The sequence below is a fragment of the Alosa pseudoharengus genome, unplaced genomic scaffold, assembly GCF_046254945.1.
Source record: "Alosa pseudoharengus isolate Yale_2024_CS ecotype anadromous, Long Island Sound unplaced genomic scaffold, YU_APseudo_1.1 YU_APseudo_1.1_scf_15, whole genome shotgun sequence".
Classification (NCBI taxonomy): Eukaryota; Metazoa; Chordata; class Actinopteri; order Clupeiformes; family Clupeidae; genus Alosa; species Alosa pseudoharengus.
The window spans coordinates 7,851,510-7,867,634 of NW_027468620.1; the positions used below are offsets into that span (position 1 = coordinate 7,851,510).

General features: G+C 42.9%; 1 protein-coding gene across 1 annotated transcript in view; it reads right to left on the reverse strand.

Moving 5' to 3' along the window:
• Positions 1 to 1,776: 1,776 nt before the first annotated feature.
• prim2 (DNA primase subunit 2) overlaps positions 1,777 to 16,125 on the reverse strand; it is a 62,571-nt gene continuing 48,222 nt past the window's right edge. Inside the window, exons 11-14 of the mRNA XM_076286528.1 lie at positions 11,572 to 11,698; positions 10,868 to 10,950; positions 5,441 to 5,509; positions 1,777 to 2,300 (exon numbers count right to left, since the gene is read on the reverse strand). Of these exons, the coding sequence (XP_076142643.1) occupies positions 2,073 to 2,300; positions 5,441 to 5,509; positions 10,868 to 10,950; positions 11,572 to 11,698 (507 nt within the window). The 3' untranslated portion in view covers positions 1,777 to 2,072. The remainder of the gene's footprint in view (positions 2,301 to 5,440; positions 5,510 to 10,867; positions 10,951 to 11,571; positions 11,699 to 16,125) is intronic.

The window sequence follows — 16,125 nt, forward strand, 5'->3', positions numbered from 1 at the left end:
AAAGTGTATTTTGATGTTCACTTGACACTCCCTGGGGCTTACCATCTCTATGGAGTTCATTTGTTGGTCAGGAAGATCTTTCTGTCGAGTTCAAATTTAGAAACCTACAAATTGCATCGATTAAAAAGAAATACCGTTGTTAAGACCTCAAGAGACCCCATCTGTGGTCCTACGTTCCAGATTAGACATTTAATCACTAATAACGGTGTTTGAAATAGTGGACACAACACTAGGTCTTAAAGAACAGCATCAAAATACCCACTCTGGGGTGAGAACGCTCATTCAATTTGTTCTATAATGGCACCATTACTTGGCTTTCCCTTACCAGGGGACCCATTTGCATTCACGATGCAGGTCCCAACTCCACTGTGCTCCTAATTGCCTCTAAATTTAGCAGCCCAGGCTTGTTCAGGAGGTACAGAGTGTACAAGGAAAGATGGCTGCATAAAGCCATTATAGACAAACGTATGCAGACAACTAACTAGAGTAGAGGTGACTGTGCATGTTAAGGACAAATTTATACGGGCAAGGTCATTTTTTTCCTCTTTTGCACGGAGAAAACGAAATGTGGGCTTTTCGAGTTTTATCTGTCCATGGGATGTTTACCAAAGGCGAGGGATGTCTGTGTGCATTTTGTGTGAAGGTTGGGTGAGTGAGAGGGGAACGCATCTAATTAGTGCTAATTTATTCATCATGCCTTATCGCGATGTAGAAAAAGGTCTGAAATATCAACATGATTTAAAACGAAGACTTTTCATTTCTTCGAGGCAAAGCCCTAGTATAGACACTTCTTAGATGCTTAGGAGGACTTTGTAACACAGGCAAGATTTTAGACTAAATCATTAAGACAATCTTAAATAAATAGCACACCTAGAGGCACTATTTTGGCATGTCAAAATGCACAGACCACACATTGCCATTGGTGGACGAGTATATGTAAACATAAAAAACATTATTTAAAATTAGGGCCCTGTCCTCATGCATCTCCTCCATTCCCACAATAGCTCCCCATGTAAGGGGTCGTGAACTCCTCCACCGGGAGTATACAATTAGAGCTGTAGGTATGCAAGCTGAGGAAAGCCACAACATACATTCAGTATTCAGCACATGCCATGTTGTCCCGTGCATGAATACAAAGACTTTCAAACTGGCTTACTGTGTCCCGTACAAGCACTCACCCAGAAAATCAAACAGCTCTATATTAATTTCACTTAACGTTTCCCTAAAGATTGGTGATATTGGTGGTGGGAGTATTTTTTAACCTCTAACTACAGTAGATCGGGATTTGGTTTAATTCACCTCCCGAGGACAAATAAACAACCTCAGACAATCATACAAATATGCCCAGATGGAGTTGTCTTTAACTAAAGAGTGCTGAGCACTATTGAGCAATGGGATGCATACAACAGTGGAAACAGTGTTTACTCCAAGCCATTCGCCTGACAGGAGAATCAGCCGCAGCAGCGAAGGCTCGGTTGAAGGCGGTGGAGAAATATCCTGGTCACGGCCCAGTAGGCAGGCAAATCCTCAGTCTGCTGTTGGACACTGGCGATAAGCCACCACTGTTCACACACCTTGGCAAAAGGAAAACATAACCCCAAAAGAACCAGCAGGCTGTTCCAAGACAGATGGCTAGGCGATAACAAAAGATAACTGAGCAATTTATTTTATAGGGCAGGGCTTAACAAAACAGAGATATGCCACTCACAGAATTGCATTTCTCATTTGTTTTATTTATTATTCTGAAAGCCAATGATAGTCTATTTGTTTTTACAGTCTGCCACCATGAAGATATATATCAATCAAAAAGTGATTAATGTGTCATAGTAAACAGACATTGCTGAAAGGTCTTTATAAGGATATGTAAAAAAAAAAAATCAAAATATTCTAGACAGGCTGTGTATAACAATACAGTAAAAAGCTTGATGGGTAAGAGATTATAGGGTCTAGATGCCTGATGCCCTCTAGAAACAATCTACAAAAACTGTTCAGAGACAACAGAGACACTTAAGAAGTTCACAGACACCTGAATAACTCTATTTCCCAACAAGGCCATTACTCTAACAGAACTGCTATTCGTCCTGGAAGAGTGTGTCAAGATCTTCCATTTCGGCCGCGTCTTGCGCGGAGAGTGTTTGCATCTTGGGGGCGCTGGACGTCTTCGTGGCCGCGTTCTGGTTCTGGCCTCTCTGGGGCGTCTCCGGTTCCCTCTTCACCTCCCTCACTCCTCCTCCGAGCAGTTTCTGGCTCTCGATGAAGTACTGGTTGGGGTGGTTGAGCGAGAAGCCCGAGTCCTCGACCTAAAGGGACAAAAGTGAGAGAGACAATGTTCAGCTTTCGGTGAAATGCAAAAATGTGTTTCAGAGACAGAGACACTTGCTTCACACACACAGAGCAGTCATTTGGACCACTATGAAAGTCCCCTGAGTTTTGATCAACAGCCAAAACCATTGACTGAGAAACAAACAAACAAACAAACAAACAAACATACAGCAAAAACACATTTTTACAGATTTCTTATATTATAACTTCTTTTTGTAATGAGTTATCCCCTATACTCCTCCCTTGCACAGTGTCTTTGCTGAGAAAAGTAAATCTATTTGTGAGGCGCAGTGATCCATCACCGCTTGGCAGATCATCGCCCTTTTCCCTCCTTTTTCTCTGCAAACGACAGCTGACTCTTAAGCTACGTCTCCCTGGCAGAGGCGCGGCCAGTTCAGCACCCCGTTCACCTAGCTGTAAATAAATCAAAGGTTTTCCCATCGGATGCTCGCGAGGGGGAAAACAATCCAAATCCCCGTCGTGGTTCAGCACAAGATCGCCGCGATCCATTATTCGCAAATCTCTCACAGCGCTTAACTGCATTCCAGGTGTTGGGGACCGCAGTGGCGGCGACTCTCTGACCATCCTCTCTCAGGTGACAAATGAAAAATGCATAAACAGGAAAAACTAAACCGAGGGAGCACAGAAGGGGGAAAAAATCGAATCAATCCAGTATTGTTCTGTTAGAGGCGCACTAATCCCCCCCCACACCTATTCTGTCCTCAAGCCAAGCCCCAAGTCCTTCAGGAGCATCGTGTCCGGCGAGGCTGAGGGGCTTCCATGCACCCACTCCCCCCGCCCCACCCTCTTACAACTCTTGCCATTTCATTACTCCTCCTATTGTTTGATTTATTGCCCTTGTGTAAATATTTCATCAGTGAAGTATTACATTTTGACCTTTAATAAATGCATCAGAGAGGGAAGGGAGGATCGCCGGTGATCTATCTGTTCTAACTCACAGATCTGGAACCAGGGGGGACATATGGTAGTGATTAAAGGCTCTCAGGCATGAGCATATGAGTGCGCTGCCGCAGCGAACTGTGCCAAGGAGGACTCCTGGATGTGGGGGGGGGGGCAGTAGGCGAGAGAGTGGAAAGAGGGAAATACCCCCTGTACCAACACAGTTCTCTATTTTTAGTAGATGTTTGAAATTCTGTCTTTATATAGACATAATTCCATACAGGGAGGGCCAGATTATCCTTTGATAGTTTTTGGATCATTGTGGCCATCCTAGCATGCATTCTCCGATATTTATTTTTTTTGGTCGAGGCCTACGGATTGGTTTGACTGTAAGCCTTCAGGCAATTTGTCATGCTCTTAATGTTCTTTAGTCCACCAGCACCAGCACCACCACACGCTCCCCTCACCCACCGTTTCCACACATGCCTGCAATGTCAGTGTGCGCTGTGCTGTCCTTGGAATGTAATCACACAGCAATTTCAAAAGAAGAACACTACAAACCATTACGGCCCCATCAGTGGCACTTTGAGCACAGTGCAACATTAAGGGGGAGAGAGGAACCGGGACAGCAAAATGGCAATTATAAAGTGGTGGTTGTTGGTGGCACAACGCGGACCAGCCTGAGGGCATTTTTACAGCCTTTCCAACACTTGGTATACTGGCCTCATGAAACATCTCCATTGTGGGGCTATTAAAAAGCTAAAGCAAACAATGTTGTAATGTGTTATCTGATCCAATTACATTTATATGGACACGGCGTACACAAACACACACACACGTCTGATTATTGCAAAGATTAAAGAGGCGCTGAAGATAAGGACTGCTGAAAACCTGTCCAGTAGAAAGCTAGAGAAAAAAAAAAAAATTCAGGCAGACCAGACAGATGTGATTTTAGTGATTTGCAATTTAGAGTTAATTGGTTAACTTCTTGAAAACAACTTCTCTGGCAGATTCTGGATTGAAAAACCCTGAAGTGTCTGAGGCAAAAAAACGATTTTCCACAGAAGGTTTGAACCTTGTTTGCACGGTCGAGATGACAAATGTTTGAAGAGCTCGCCTCTCTCTTTCATATTGACTGTTTTCTTACATTTCAAATTGACCTGTCACCTTGCAGATATGGGCGGCGTGTGCATCAGCACACTATGAGCGCACATTTCCATCCCAAAGTGTCAGCTCAGCTGCTTTGAAAGTGAGCGACCGCGTTGGCACATGTCAAGGAGTTAATCCTGACTGACATCACTCTGGATTATGACTTCCTTGGAGGGAAAAGAGGGGGAAAATGCACACAGACACACACACACATAAACAGAAGTGCTTGTACACACATACACACACAGATACACACGGAGACAGAGACACAGACACACACACACAGAAACAGAAGCGCGTGTACACACTCACACTCACACATGCACAAACACACAGCGGTATCCAACACATGAGAAATACTGCAGTGCAGAGGCAGGGGGAGAAACAAACAAACAAACAAACAACCAAAAAAACACAAATAAATAAATAAAATAAATAACAATGATCTCACAGAAGCTGTCAGCACATGAAGGCTCCCTAACTTAGGCTCTCTGAGCACTTGGCACCACCAAAAGGGGCTGCTTTCATGCCCTCCGGAGCAGACTGCATTAACAGACCCCACAAAGCAGTGTGAGAGCTGGCTGAACAGTACAGTGCAGTCGGCATAATGAACCCTCAACGGAAAAAAAAAAAAAAAAAGATTTATTGTACTTCCGTAGAAGTTTACAATGGCTCCTTCCACACAGCCCCTGCTTGGCCCATCTAAATAGGGACTGAATATTAATAACATGGGACGAGTTGACTGAAAGTGCTGATCCGAAAGGTCTTTGCTAAAAAGCAGTAGATCAAATAAATTAAATATTCATGAGTGAAATGGGGGTGGGGGTCGGGTGGGTAAATTAATCTAAAGTGCTATAATAAACCCATAAAAATTAAACAGCAATGACAGCTAATGATGGATGTGCGTTCGGTGCCTGGTTGATGCAGAGTCTTCGCGCTTGAGTTGCGGCAACCATCCCTGAGCAAAGCTGACAAGAGACAGTGAGGAGAGGAGAAGAGAAGAGAGCAGAGGAAAGGGGAGGAAAGGAGAGGAGAAGCAAGCCTCAATTATATCCGGCTGCAAACTTACCCCATGTGTCAACTCAAAGTACTTCTGGCAGGCCAGCTGATAGTGCATTCCCTTGACTAAGTCCAAGATCTGCACAAGAAAAAGGGTTGGGGGGGTTGGGGCAGGGGAAAAAAGGTAAACCAGTGTCATAAATGAAAGCAGCACTCTAGTATAGAAACTCTCAGTCTTTGAAGTTCACACCTCATTATCTGAACGGAGTACCATGTATGTAAATACATACTGAGTGGATCACGTTGCCTCTCTTGCAATCTCTTCCAATGCCTCTTGCCTCTCTTCCAATTTAATAAACAAGTGATGGTGTTAACAGAAATGTTGCAATATACTGTAACTTGCTCCTGGATATTTAACAAAGTTTCTTAATTATGGAACTGTTTGTTTTTGTTGTGGTATACACAGAGAGGTGTACACAGATAAACACACCTGTTATGTACACGGTTGTTCAGGTGCCATGTGTACCTCTATAGTCTGGGACAGATCGATGAACAAACATGCAAAATTTTTTGAAAATCTTCACTGACTAGCACATAACTATATCGCCACACACCACCAGTTGGCATACAGACAATCTTTCAAAACCATCTGTTATGTTTCTGTGGGTGAATTATATCCAGATAAAGCGTTACGAAAATATTTTATTTGACTGCTCCAGACTATTTACTGTATTATAGGCTGCATCCATTTTCACTGTAAAACTAAAAAAAAAAAAAAAAAAAAAGGAATGACGAGTCAAAAGTTCAGGATGGAACATTTTACATGGATCTGTTTTAGGTGTACATTCACAATCGTAATACTGTAGTAAAAGTGATGAGAGTTCCACAGTTTAGATACTTTAGCAGCCAATACCATGCTGGTTAAATTGAAACCTCTGCATTTAGTAAGTGTGGGATTTCACACCTCATACATGCTTATAAAGAGTTCATTATACAGGCTAGCTGCACATCATTAGAATATGGTGATTATTATTCTCAAGATTACACATCCCTACTACCCAGAAATGATCCAGCTCTTGTTTAATTACTGCCGCCGGTTTTCCCATTCCCTGTTTGATTAGTCAGATTTTCTGCATGGCGACACAGCGAGTGTGACAGCACCAGCAGACCACTGAGCTTTTAAGTCTGACACAGTCGCTGCACGAGAACCCAAAAATATGCAAAATAAAGACTACGACTACAAAGTCAGATCCTTACTGTGACCAGGGCAAGAGCTCTGGGGAAACTACTGCAAACAGCATGGGTTTGTTCTCTGATACGCACCAACCAGTGTTTTTATTCATCTTTCAACAAAGTCTATGGGTTCTCTGCTAGTGGTCACATTGACAACCCAAAGAAACAACTCAGTTTATAATTCAGAGAGCATCCAAGCACGGTCTTTGCAGGGTGATGTCCATCATTGAAACACAACTCTCTCTCCATGTTAACCATCCTACTGTTAAATAGTCTCTCTCGCTCACAGATATGGACTGCAGAAAGTCTTAATCTTCTCAAGTTCCTGATTCCTGTCAAAGACGGAACACAAACAACTTTGCATGTCTCAATCAGAATCTATTTTCCTTAGAGACAATTGGTAAACAAAAGATTCCCCATCATCTGGAGACATGTCCACAATGTTGTTGACAACCAATGAAAGCAGATATGACCGCATCCCTAGCATATCAGCATGTGATATAAATCAGGCTATTTATAGTACTCTTTGAGTAGGCTAAAGCAGAGGCAAACACCTATGCAGGCAAGAGAAGCAGCATATTGCAATTTGTACATTTAAAGAAACCTGTACGCAAGCTGGCCTAAAACAAACTCTTCTCTAGGTATCATGTTGATGTGATGTGCTTTGACTTCATGTCCAGTGTGTCTGTGTGTGTGTGTGTGTGTGTGTGTGAGGGAGAAGGAGAGATAGAGGAAAGGGAGGGAGCATAAATCTGCAAACGAGCAAGCGAACGAGAGAGAGAACTAGAGAGAGAAGGGGAGACAGAAGAGTCAGGCATGTGGACAGGCATATTCTACACACATGCCAGGGTTTGAGAAGATGCCCCCGCAGGGCCTCTCTGAACATCACAACTCTCAAACACTCCCACATATTGACAAGATGCAGATATGCATAATACATGGGTCAACACATAGGCTGCTGTGGCCCTGAACTTTAGACGACTGTGTGTGTGCGTGGACAGATGGAGGACAGTATGTATGTACTGCGAGTGAGTGAGTGTGTGTGAGAGAGAGAGAAAGAAAAAGAGAGAGAGAGAGAGAGAGAGAGAGAGAGAGAGAGGGTCATGTGGCAGGGGATTATGTGGTAGGGGCTGACAGGTCAAACCATTAGTGCTCTATCATGTTGAAGGCAAAATGGCAGTAGTTTATAGATTGGTGAAATTACATCTATACTGTTCTGTGCATTTTGCATTAATAATTCATTAACCTCCTATAATTCACCGACTCCATCTAAAAGAAGCCGTGAATGCCGCACCACTACAGGTTATGGAAGGTGAGGGGATGTGGCGCTCTCTGCATGGCAGATGAGCTCTTACTCTGCCTGTAAGAGAGACTCTCCTTTGTTTGTTTGACTTCTGGCCTCCCGTTTGTCAGTATTCTCTTACCCCCCCCATCTGCCTGGTGAATGACAGTGGGGAAAATAACACACAGATTCTTTCTTTTTTTATTACAAAATGCTGCATATTTCTAACTATTTATCTGTTTGTTTGTAGTGAATCTTTAGTAAAGTTAAAGTATGTCTCAGTCCACCTGTTCAAGGAAATAATAATAATAATAATAAAAAAAACATAAGCTTGTGTGCATTTAAAAGTTAGCGGATGCACCCAGGTGGCGAGATGTCAAAGCTCTCGCTCTCCCCTTCCCCTCCGGGCTGCCCCTCCCCCTTGTCTGACACTACAGCCTCTGGCGTCACCTGTTCCTCTCTCCATACCTCTCCGTAACAAGCAGAGTGGACCGATGTCTGGAGCATGATAATTATGGCCACTCAGGGAACTCATTAATTGAATGCTACGGCAGTGCTGCTCCAGCGGGTGGAGTGGGGGTGGGGTGAAGCTGTTTCTTCCCAGTGCCAGAGTGTCCAGTCCTGCTTACGGGTCTCACTGCAGCTCTTCTTTGACTAGTACTGCCTGTGGCTTTCCACCAACCCCCACTCCTCCAAATTATGCATTTCATTTGCGGAGTGAGCAGCAGGCTACTTGTCCTTTAGCGCGGCTGTCGCAGAGTATTAGCCCCATTCTGATTCGGAGCTCCGAACGGCGACACGGGCGAGACGGACAAGGAGGCCCCTGAGTATGACAACCTGTGGCTATACACAGTCTAACCCCAACTCTGGAGGGGGGGGGGGGGGGGGTCTTTTTTCCAATCATAATAGTGGAGTTGGGGCGTACGCCTGAGTACACAGCAGTGGTGCTCAAACCCTGCAAAATTTCACTTGCTTTGACCTCAATGGAGCGAATCCACCTTGTAAAGGATATGTATTTAGGGCGCAAGAGCTTGAGGCTGTCGGGGCATGTTTGGCATTTAAAAGTAAAACCTACATGTTTGAGAGGAGATTTAGATGCTGAAATACAGGCATTCCTTAACACAATTTTACTCCTGTAACTACAAAATTATTGCCGAGTCTCACTTAACTCTACTTTGCGTTGTGGTGGCATTACTACCTTTTAATTGAGTATTTGTAGTTAATTTATGAATTTGAAGAACAAAACATAACAAGTACACCCATTCTGATTGACTCATCTTCTCCGCCACACAGCGCTATTGTCAGTAGGTGGCCAGCACAGTGGATGATTGGGATTTAGTGGACATTTATGAAAGCCTGACAATTCTGATACTCATGGAGTTGTTTGAACATTCACCAAATAGAACTTTATCCACTTACAACATTACAGTACGTTACAAAGGTCTAGCAGATGTTTAGACCACAAACATATGCAACATGGACATGAATAGAAATATATGTGGATCCCTAGCCAGATTCCACTTATATATAGAAACTTAAATGCAGATAAGGTCTTGCCAATGAATAGAATTTCAACAGCATGTCAATAACTCACTACCTACACTTTTTGTTTACATATAACAGTCAACAAGACTGTGAGGCTATATTGGCAAATCTGACATTTGGAGATCTACAAGCCTATCTTTATGTGTACTGTTCAGCAGAGGTGACAAAATCAAGTGCATTGCCAGGCATTGTGATATTGAGCCTTGTCAAGTGTTGAGGCCCCACAATATCCAGCTTTGACCTTCCCATCAATTCCAATCATCCTTGGTTATTAGTAATTGCTTAACAGAGACTTTTAATCTAAACCCTTGGCAGTATGTTATACTTGTGATTATGTTGGGAGGTATTAGACTTCATGTATAGCTTCTTTTTAACAGGCACTGAACATTGAACCTTTATGGCCCAATTAAAATCAGGACATTAATTACATTAAATCTGGAGTCTGGAGGTTCATAACTGTGTTAGAACATTAATTTTGAGACCTTACCGGCTTAATTTCATTACCTGCGTCATTGAATCGGCTGTAATGTGTTGAGAAAGAGCTCGGAAAGAGCCGGAAAGTGGACTTTATGAGGTGATGGGACTTTAATGGGATTCCATGTTTTCTGAGAGGTAAAGGCCTTAGGACTCGTACTTCAATCAGGAAACCAGTGAGACTTACAGGAAGGCTACACCAGGCATGTATCTGAAGCTCTCTGTTCGCGTAGTGTCTGCTACAACAATTAGCTCCAACTATCATCAATGGAACTGGCTACACCACATGTGATTTTTCAAAAAAAGTAGACCAGTCTTCCAAAATTATTTTTAGGCTACGCCAACGGAGCGCTTCAGCGGACCCCGTGAAGATCGGGTGTTATGATCTGCATTTCTCTTTGGAATGGTGGAACATGGTTGCCACAGTGCAGTGCTTGCTCCAGGCATTTAGGGGAACACTACAGTCTGGGCCTAGGTCCTGTAAATATTTTAATCGCTATACCATGGCTTAAAGCAAGGTACAGTTTTATGTCTTAAGTTATCAAAAAATGTTATACCCTTTATATATAATTATCTATTTTAAATCTTTAAAAACCTGACTTAGGCCTGAATACCGGTACAGAGCCTAAGAACTCTAAACTCTGAATGGAAAACCTCAAAACCTCCAGCTTAGCACCTTGCAATAATTACTTTACAAGACAGAATAAACAATATTACATTTTTTCACATTCAGAGAAATTCTGACATTAATCTGTGGGCAGACTTGCTGGGCTCTGACAGGTTAGCTACCTGTTAAACAGCCTCTATCCAGCGGGACAGTAAATGAACAAACAGGCCCAATGCCGTTAGTCTCATTTGTGTGTGTTTGTGTGTGTTTGTGTGTGTTTGTGTGTGTGTGTGTGTGATTTGTGCTTATGTTTACATGGCCCCAGCGGGCCTGTGGTTCGCCTGGCCCAGACCCACCTGAGCGATGCCACTGGGAGACAGCTTATAGGACTGCAGCTTCTGCTTCAACAGCTCCGGGTCACTGTGCCGGAATGGACACCCTGCAAGGACAAGGTAATGAGAGACAGGGAGGGAAGGAGAGGGAGGGAGAGATGGAGGGAGAAAGGGAGCAGAAGGTGAGAGAGAAGAAAGAGTAGGAGGAGAGGTGGACAGGGCAGGAAGATCATAAATATGAGAGATGAAAATACGGGAGAGAAGAGAAAGAAAGAAAGAGAGAGACAGACAGACAGATAGTTAGAGATAGAGAGAGAATGAGAACAGGTAATGAAAATGAGAGAATACAGCATAGAGAAAAGAGAGAAAAAAAAACAGGCAGAGAGATGTATCGGGAGAGACAGAGATGGAAGTCTAAGGGGAGGGCTTAATAGAGCTTTGTGCATAATGACAACTAATACACACTTCAGATCAAGGCCAAACTCACATTAAACTGGCACCACTGATATTACTAAGCTCAGGTGCTGCAGAGCATAACAAAAAAAACTTCATTCATTGAGAGCAGAAATGATCTGGAATCTATTTGTTTTATTTCTAGAGAAAGGTGCCTTATACCGAGCATTCTGAAACAACTCGAAGGAGAGCTCCGGGTGGTTCAACTACGGCATGCAAAAGGCCAAGATTATCACATGATCTGACCGCGGCATAGTTCAGCGGGTGGGACTCACCGTGGTAGTCGCCTTGGCTCGGTGCGTTGGACAAAATCACCTTCATGCAGCTGTAGGGGGTGTAGTCTGTGCGCTTGCCTTCCTTCCCAAACATGTGGCGGACGTTGTAGGCATACTGTTTGTCAAACTAGAGAGGAGAGAGAGAGAGAGAGAGAGAAAGAAAGAAAGAGAGAGAGAGAAAGACAATGTGCATTAGCATGTGCATGTGTGGTGGGGTATGTGAGTGTTTCGGGGTGAGAGGGAGGAAGCGAGTGTGTGTGTGTGTAATGAAGGGAGACAGAAACATGCAGAGAGCAAGCGCACATGTGCAGAAAGTCATGAGAGAAACAGCATGTGCATTATAGACAGGAGTGAGAGAGAGAGAAAGTGAGGAATGGAGAGGATGAGAGGAAGGGACAACAGAGAGAGAGAGAGAGAAACCAAGAGAGAAACAGAGAAAGAGAGAGAGAGAGAGAGCGAGCGAGAGAGAGCAAGAGTGGGGAAGGGGTGTCTGTAGGGGTCGGGGGGTGGTACGGTGCAGTGTGGCATGGCGAGATGGGGTGGGGTTGGTTGCATTGGTGTGGGGGGTTGGAAACAAAGATGTTGTCGTACATCATGTTAGATGTGGCAGGGTGCTTTCCACCATGAAATATAGAGCTATTAGCACGAGCCTGCTGTAGAGGTGTCGCCCAACTCCAGACAGCTGTGACTGGATTATGGATAATGTGGCTGACCCCCCCCCCCCCCCCACACACACACACCTCTTCATCAAGCATCTACGCTCTGATCTCCTTTTGTGGTTTAGAGTTGCAAATCACTGCAAACACTTTATGATAATAAGATTAAATGATGAGACAGAAAATACAGCTCTTTTATTTCTGTCTCCTGCCTCGTAATAAATGCTCACTTTACAGCAAGGACTAGTGACGTCCAAGTGCTGATCAAATTGCACACTGGAAGTTACAAATCGAGCTATGCTACTATGCCTAACAAAACAAAGTAACAATACCAACAACGAAAATCAAGAGCTCTCCACCCATACACACACACACAGAAAGACAGAGAGAGAGAGAGAGAGAGAGAGAGAGAGAGAGAGAGAGAGATGAGACTGCCTTAGACAGCCAATGCTTCTCAGACCTGCAGAAATACGACATCAGCTTTAAGGGAAAAAAAGAAGAAAAAAAAAAAACATTAGTGTTTGCATTCGTTGGGGGTCAGTGTGTTCAATCTCTACGACGGCAAACCCAATATACCAATCATACACACACGGTTGACCATTCAGGCAGGAAATACAGCTTCACAAGGTGCTTAAATCATGCGCATGTGTGCACATTTCTCTCTGTGTGTGTGTCCTATTCATCAATCCCCTCCCCCACTCCACACCTATTAAAGAACTCGTAAAACCCTCTGAACTTGACAAGGTGACTATCTGCATAGCCGCAGTAAAAATATATAATAAAGTGATAAAAACTGACTTACCAATCATACATTAATTATGTGGTAGTTCTAAGGATTTAGGGAGCCATTTCCAGTTTAAAGATCACAACCTACTGCATTAAAAACTGGGCGCAAGGCGATTGTCACTGTGGTGACGCAGATTATTTATCCTGCAGAGTGGCCTATGCTTTTAATTTCACTGCTGTTGGTATGCATGCTAATAGACTCATGGAACACAAACCTGCAACTCAATGAGAGTAAAGGGGGCTAAAAGCTCTTTCAGTGGAACAAATAGTCAAATAAAAGTGTTGTTTACAGCTAGAGAACACTAAGACTAATAAACAAAACATGGGATTTGAGAATCCTGTTATAATACTGGAGAATTGTTTATTTCCTTTTAATTTCCTATTCTTTTTTGTTTATTATCTCCCATTGTCTCCCATAAGTTTATGTTTGTATTCCAGGGCACAATAGTATAATTGGGCATGATCTTGGCAATAGTCCTTTCCTGTATTTGGCTATTGAACATCCAGCTGACTGACATGTGCTCCACTAAACTCTCCTGGCAGTGTGGTTTATGACGTCAACCACTACAGCTCTATTCACCTCAACTTTAAGTGGGGGATCACATTGGCCAGCGGCAAGCGGCAGGTTTCCTGTTGTTCTCTCTGGTTCGGCAGGGGAACGGTGGCAGCGCTGGCGTAACGCTAGCGTTGAACAAGCTGAGCATTGAACTTGGTTCAACTTTCAAAGCATAACGCGAGCGTATTCAATTGTCAGTTAAGGCAAATCGTTTGTTACCATAGGAACAAGATAGAACTTATTATGGTCTGAGCGTTGTGTTACGCTTGCCGCTGACAAATGTGATCCCCGTCTAAAGCATTTTGGTATGACTCCTGTTGCTTTTAAATGTGCTATGATAAAATGAAGTTGCCATTATAGTTCAGCATAATCATCAGCAGCAAAAACACCAATGAGGCTAATGGAAGAACACCTGGGGTACGGAAACAAAATGGATACATTTTCTTATCCTTTTATTACCTGTTCGCTTGTTGTCCACTAGTTCTACAGTGCAATTGGTGTGACTTCTCTGTCAATAGCTTTTATGCATTTAGCAATTTTGTGTGTCATTGCAGATATTTAAGTTCTTGTGCCATCTGGAAGCTCTTACATGGAAGGCACACTGTTGACCAACAAAGCACAACAGCGAAGCTCTGTGTTATGCCTAAACAAAACAAATACATTGCATCTCCTGCCAAAGAAAGGGGAGTTGAGGGAGGAATGGTTACAAGCGAAAAACATTAAACTAACCGTCTCCCGCACTGTCTCCTAACTAAATGTGTCACAAGGCGAGCAGAAACTAAGCATACTGTAGTTAGCTTTTCCGAGCAAGGATAACAAGTTCTCACAATGATCACATAGTTAAATAATGTTAACATCTCGATTACAGAAGGGTTGGCTGTCACAATCAGTTGGATAGTATAAATCAGATGTTTTAGGTAGACTGTGATGTAAGCTACATGAGAAGTCAGGGAGTGAGTAAAGAGTTATCTGTAACGTTAACCATGGATACCGCTCAACAGCCATTAGAAAACGCCTGTATGTTGGACATTCTTTCAGTTATACATGTGGGTGGCTGGCATACAGCATTCAAAACTGACAACTCATCAGAGGTGCAGAGAACTGGAAATGTGTGATACAACTGATCGAACTGATCCACAAGCACCCCACTACTCAAGTGGAGCAGCTCTAGCTGTAGGTAATACTCTAATGAATAGGATGTGCTGACTTTCACCTGAATGGCATTTTTTATTAGCAGGACGCTTTTATTCTTAGACTGGTAGAAACTCAGTTCAGTTATGTAACTGGCTCAGGTATATCAATGATGTGTGAAAAACCTCAACTCTGTTAAATCCCGACATAGAGTATCTGCAGTCTGTTCTCACAAAGTAGTATATTATGCCACCCACAATGTAAGCCTTACTGCTAGGTATGTCTGACATTCCTTTCTAGGAGAGGTTGAGCAGAGTAGTTGTGTGCACATCCCACTTATTCTAAGACCAGGAACAGGACAAAGGTGCATGGTACGAGGTAAAGAATGAATGACCGCACACTGTAGTATTTCCAAATATCTAATTGGACTAAAAAAGGGCCTGAAGAAATCCTGTTGAAGAAGACCGGTCGAAACCTTGCTTTCTTTTTTTTGTCCAATATATTGGGAGCTACTCCAGTGTGCGGGCGTTCATTTTTCCTATCCATAACATCTTTGATGAAGCAACCTCTTAATTTGCAATAATTGTTACAGAATCCTTGAGCTGCAATAAGAACTCCTCATTAATCTTTTTCATTTCAAAGAGACATCAAGACAGACAAGGCAGTGACTGGAGGCTTTCCCAATATACTGCAATATTTATGATATTAATAAGATCAATGTACTGAATCAAATCCCTCAAAATGACTGAACTGATGCATTGCCTGCCTACTCATTAGCTCCTGCGTTCTTATAAAGCTACATTGATGACTATTCTCCCTCTTTAAAAAGTGGCCACTCTTAAAATTGAAAAAAAAAACAAAGCAACTTACAACATGGTAAACAGTTTAAAGCTTTTTAAAACAATTCTCCCAACAATTCTAGAACAATTTAAAACAATTTTTATACAGTTTTATACTGTTTTTATACAGTCAAGTGTCAGTTCTAATCAGGTGATAAGTGCTAGAATTAGCAAGGCTAGTTGTAAGTAGTGCAAAGAGAGGAGATATTCTCTGAAGAGCTGGGTCTTCAGGAGATTTTTAAAAGATGGAGAGGGATGTTCCTGCTCTAGTAGGATCTGGTAGCACGTTCCACCAACAAGGAACAACAGATGAGAAAAGTTTGGATTGGCCTGAGTGTACTGGTAGCAGAGCTAGAAGTCGTTCATCTGAGGAGCGCAACGGTCGGGAGGTAGCATATGCCTGTATGAGGGCATTCAAGTAGGTGGGAGCAGAACCGGAGATTACTTTGTCCCCTTTTGTATGTCGCTTTAGATAAATGTGACAGCTAAATAACTAAATGTAATGTAACACCAGTTCCACTTTGAGCACAACCTTTTCTTATTAACATGCCTATAATTAATTACTACATTACAACAAGCTTTTATC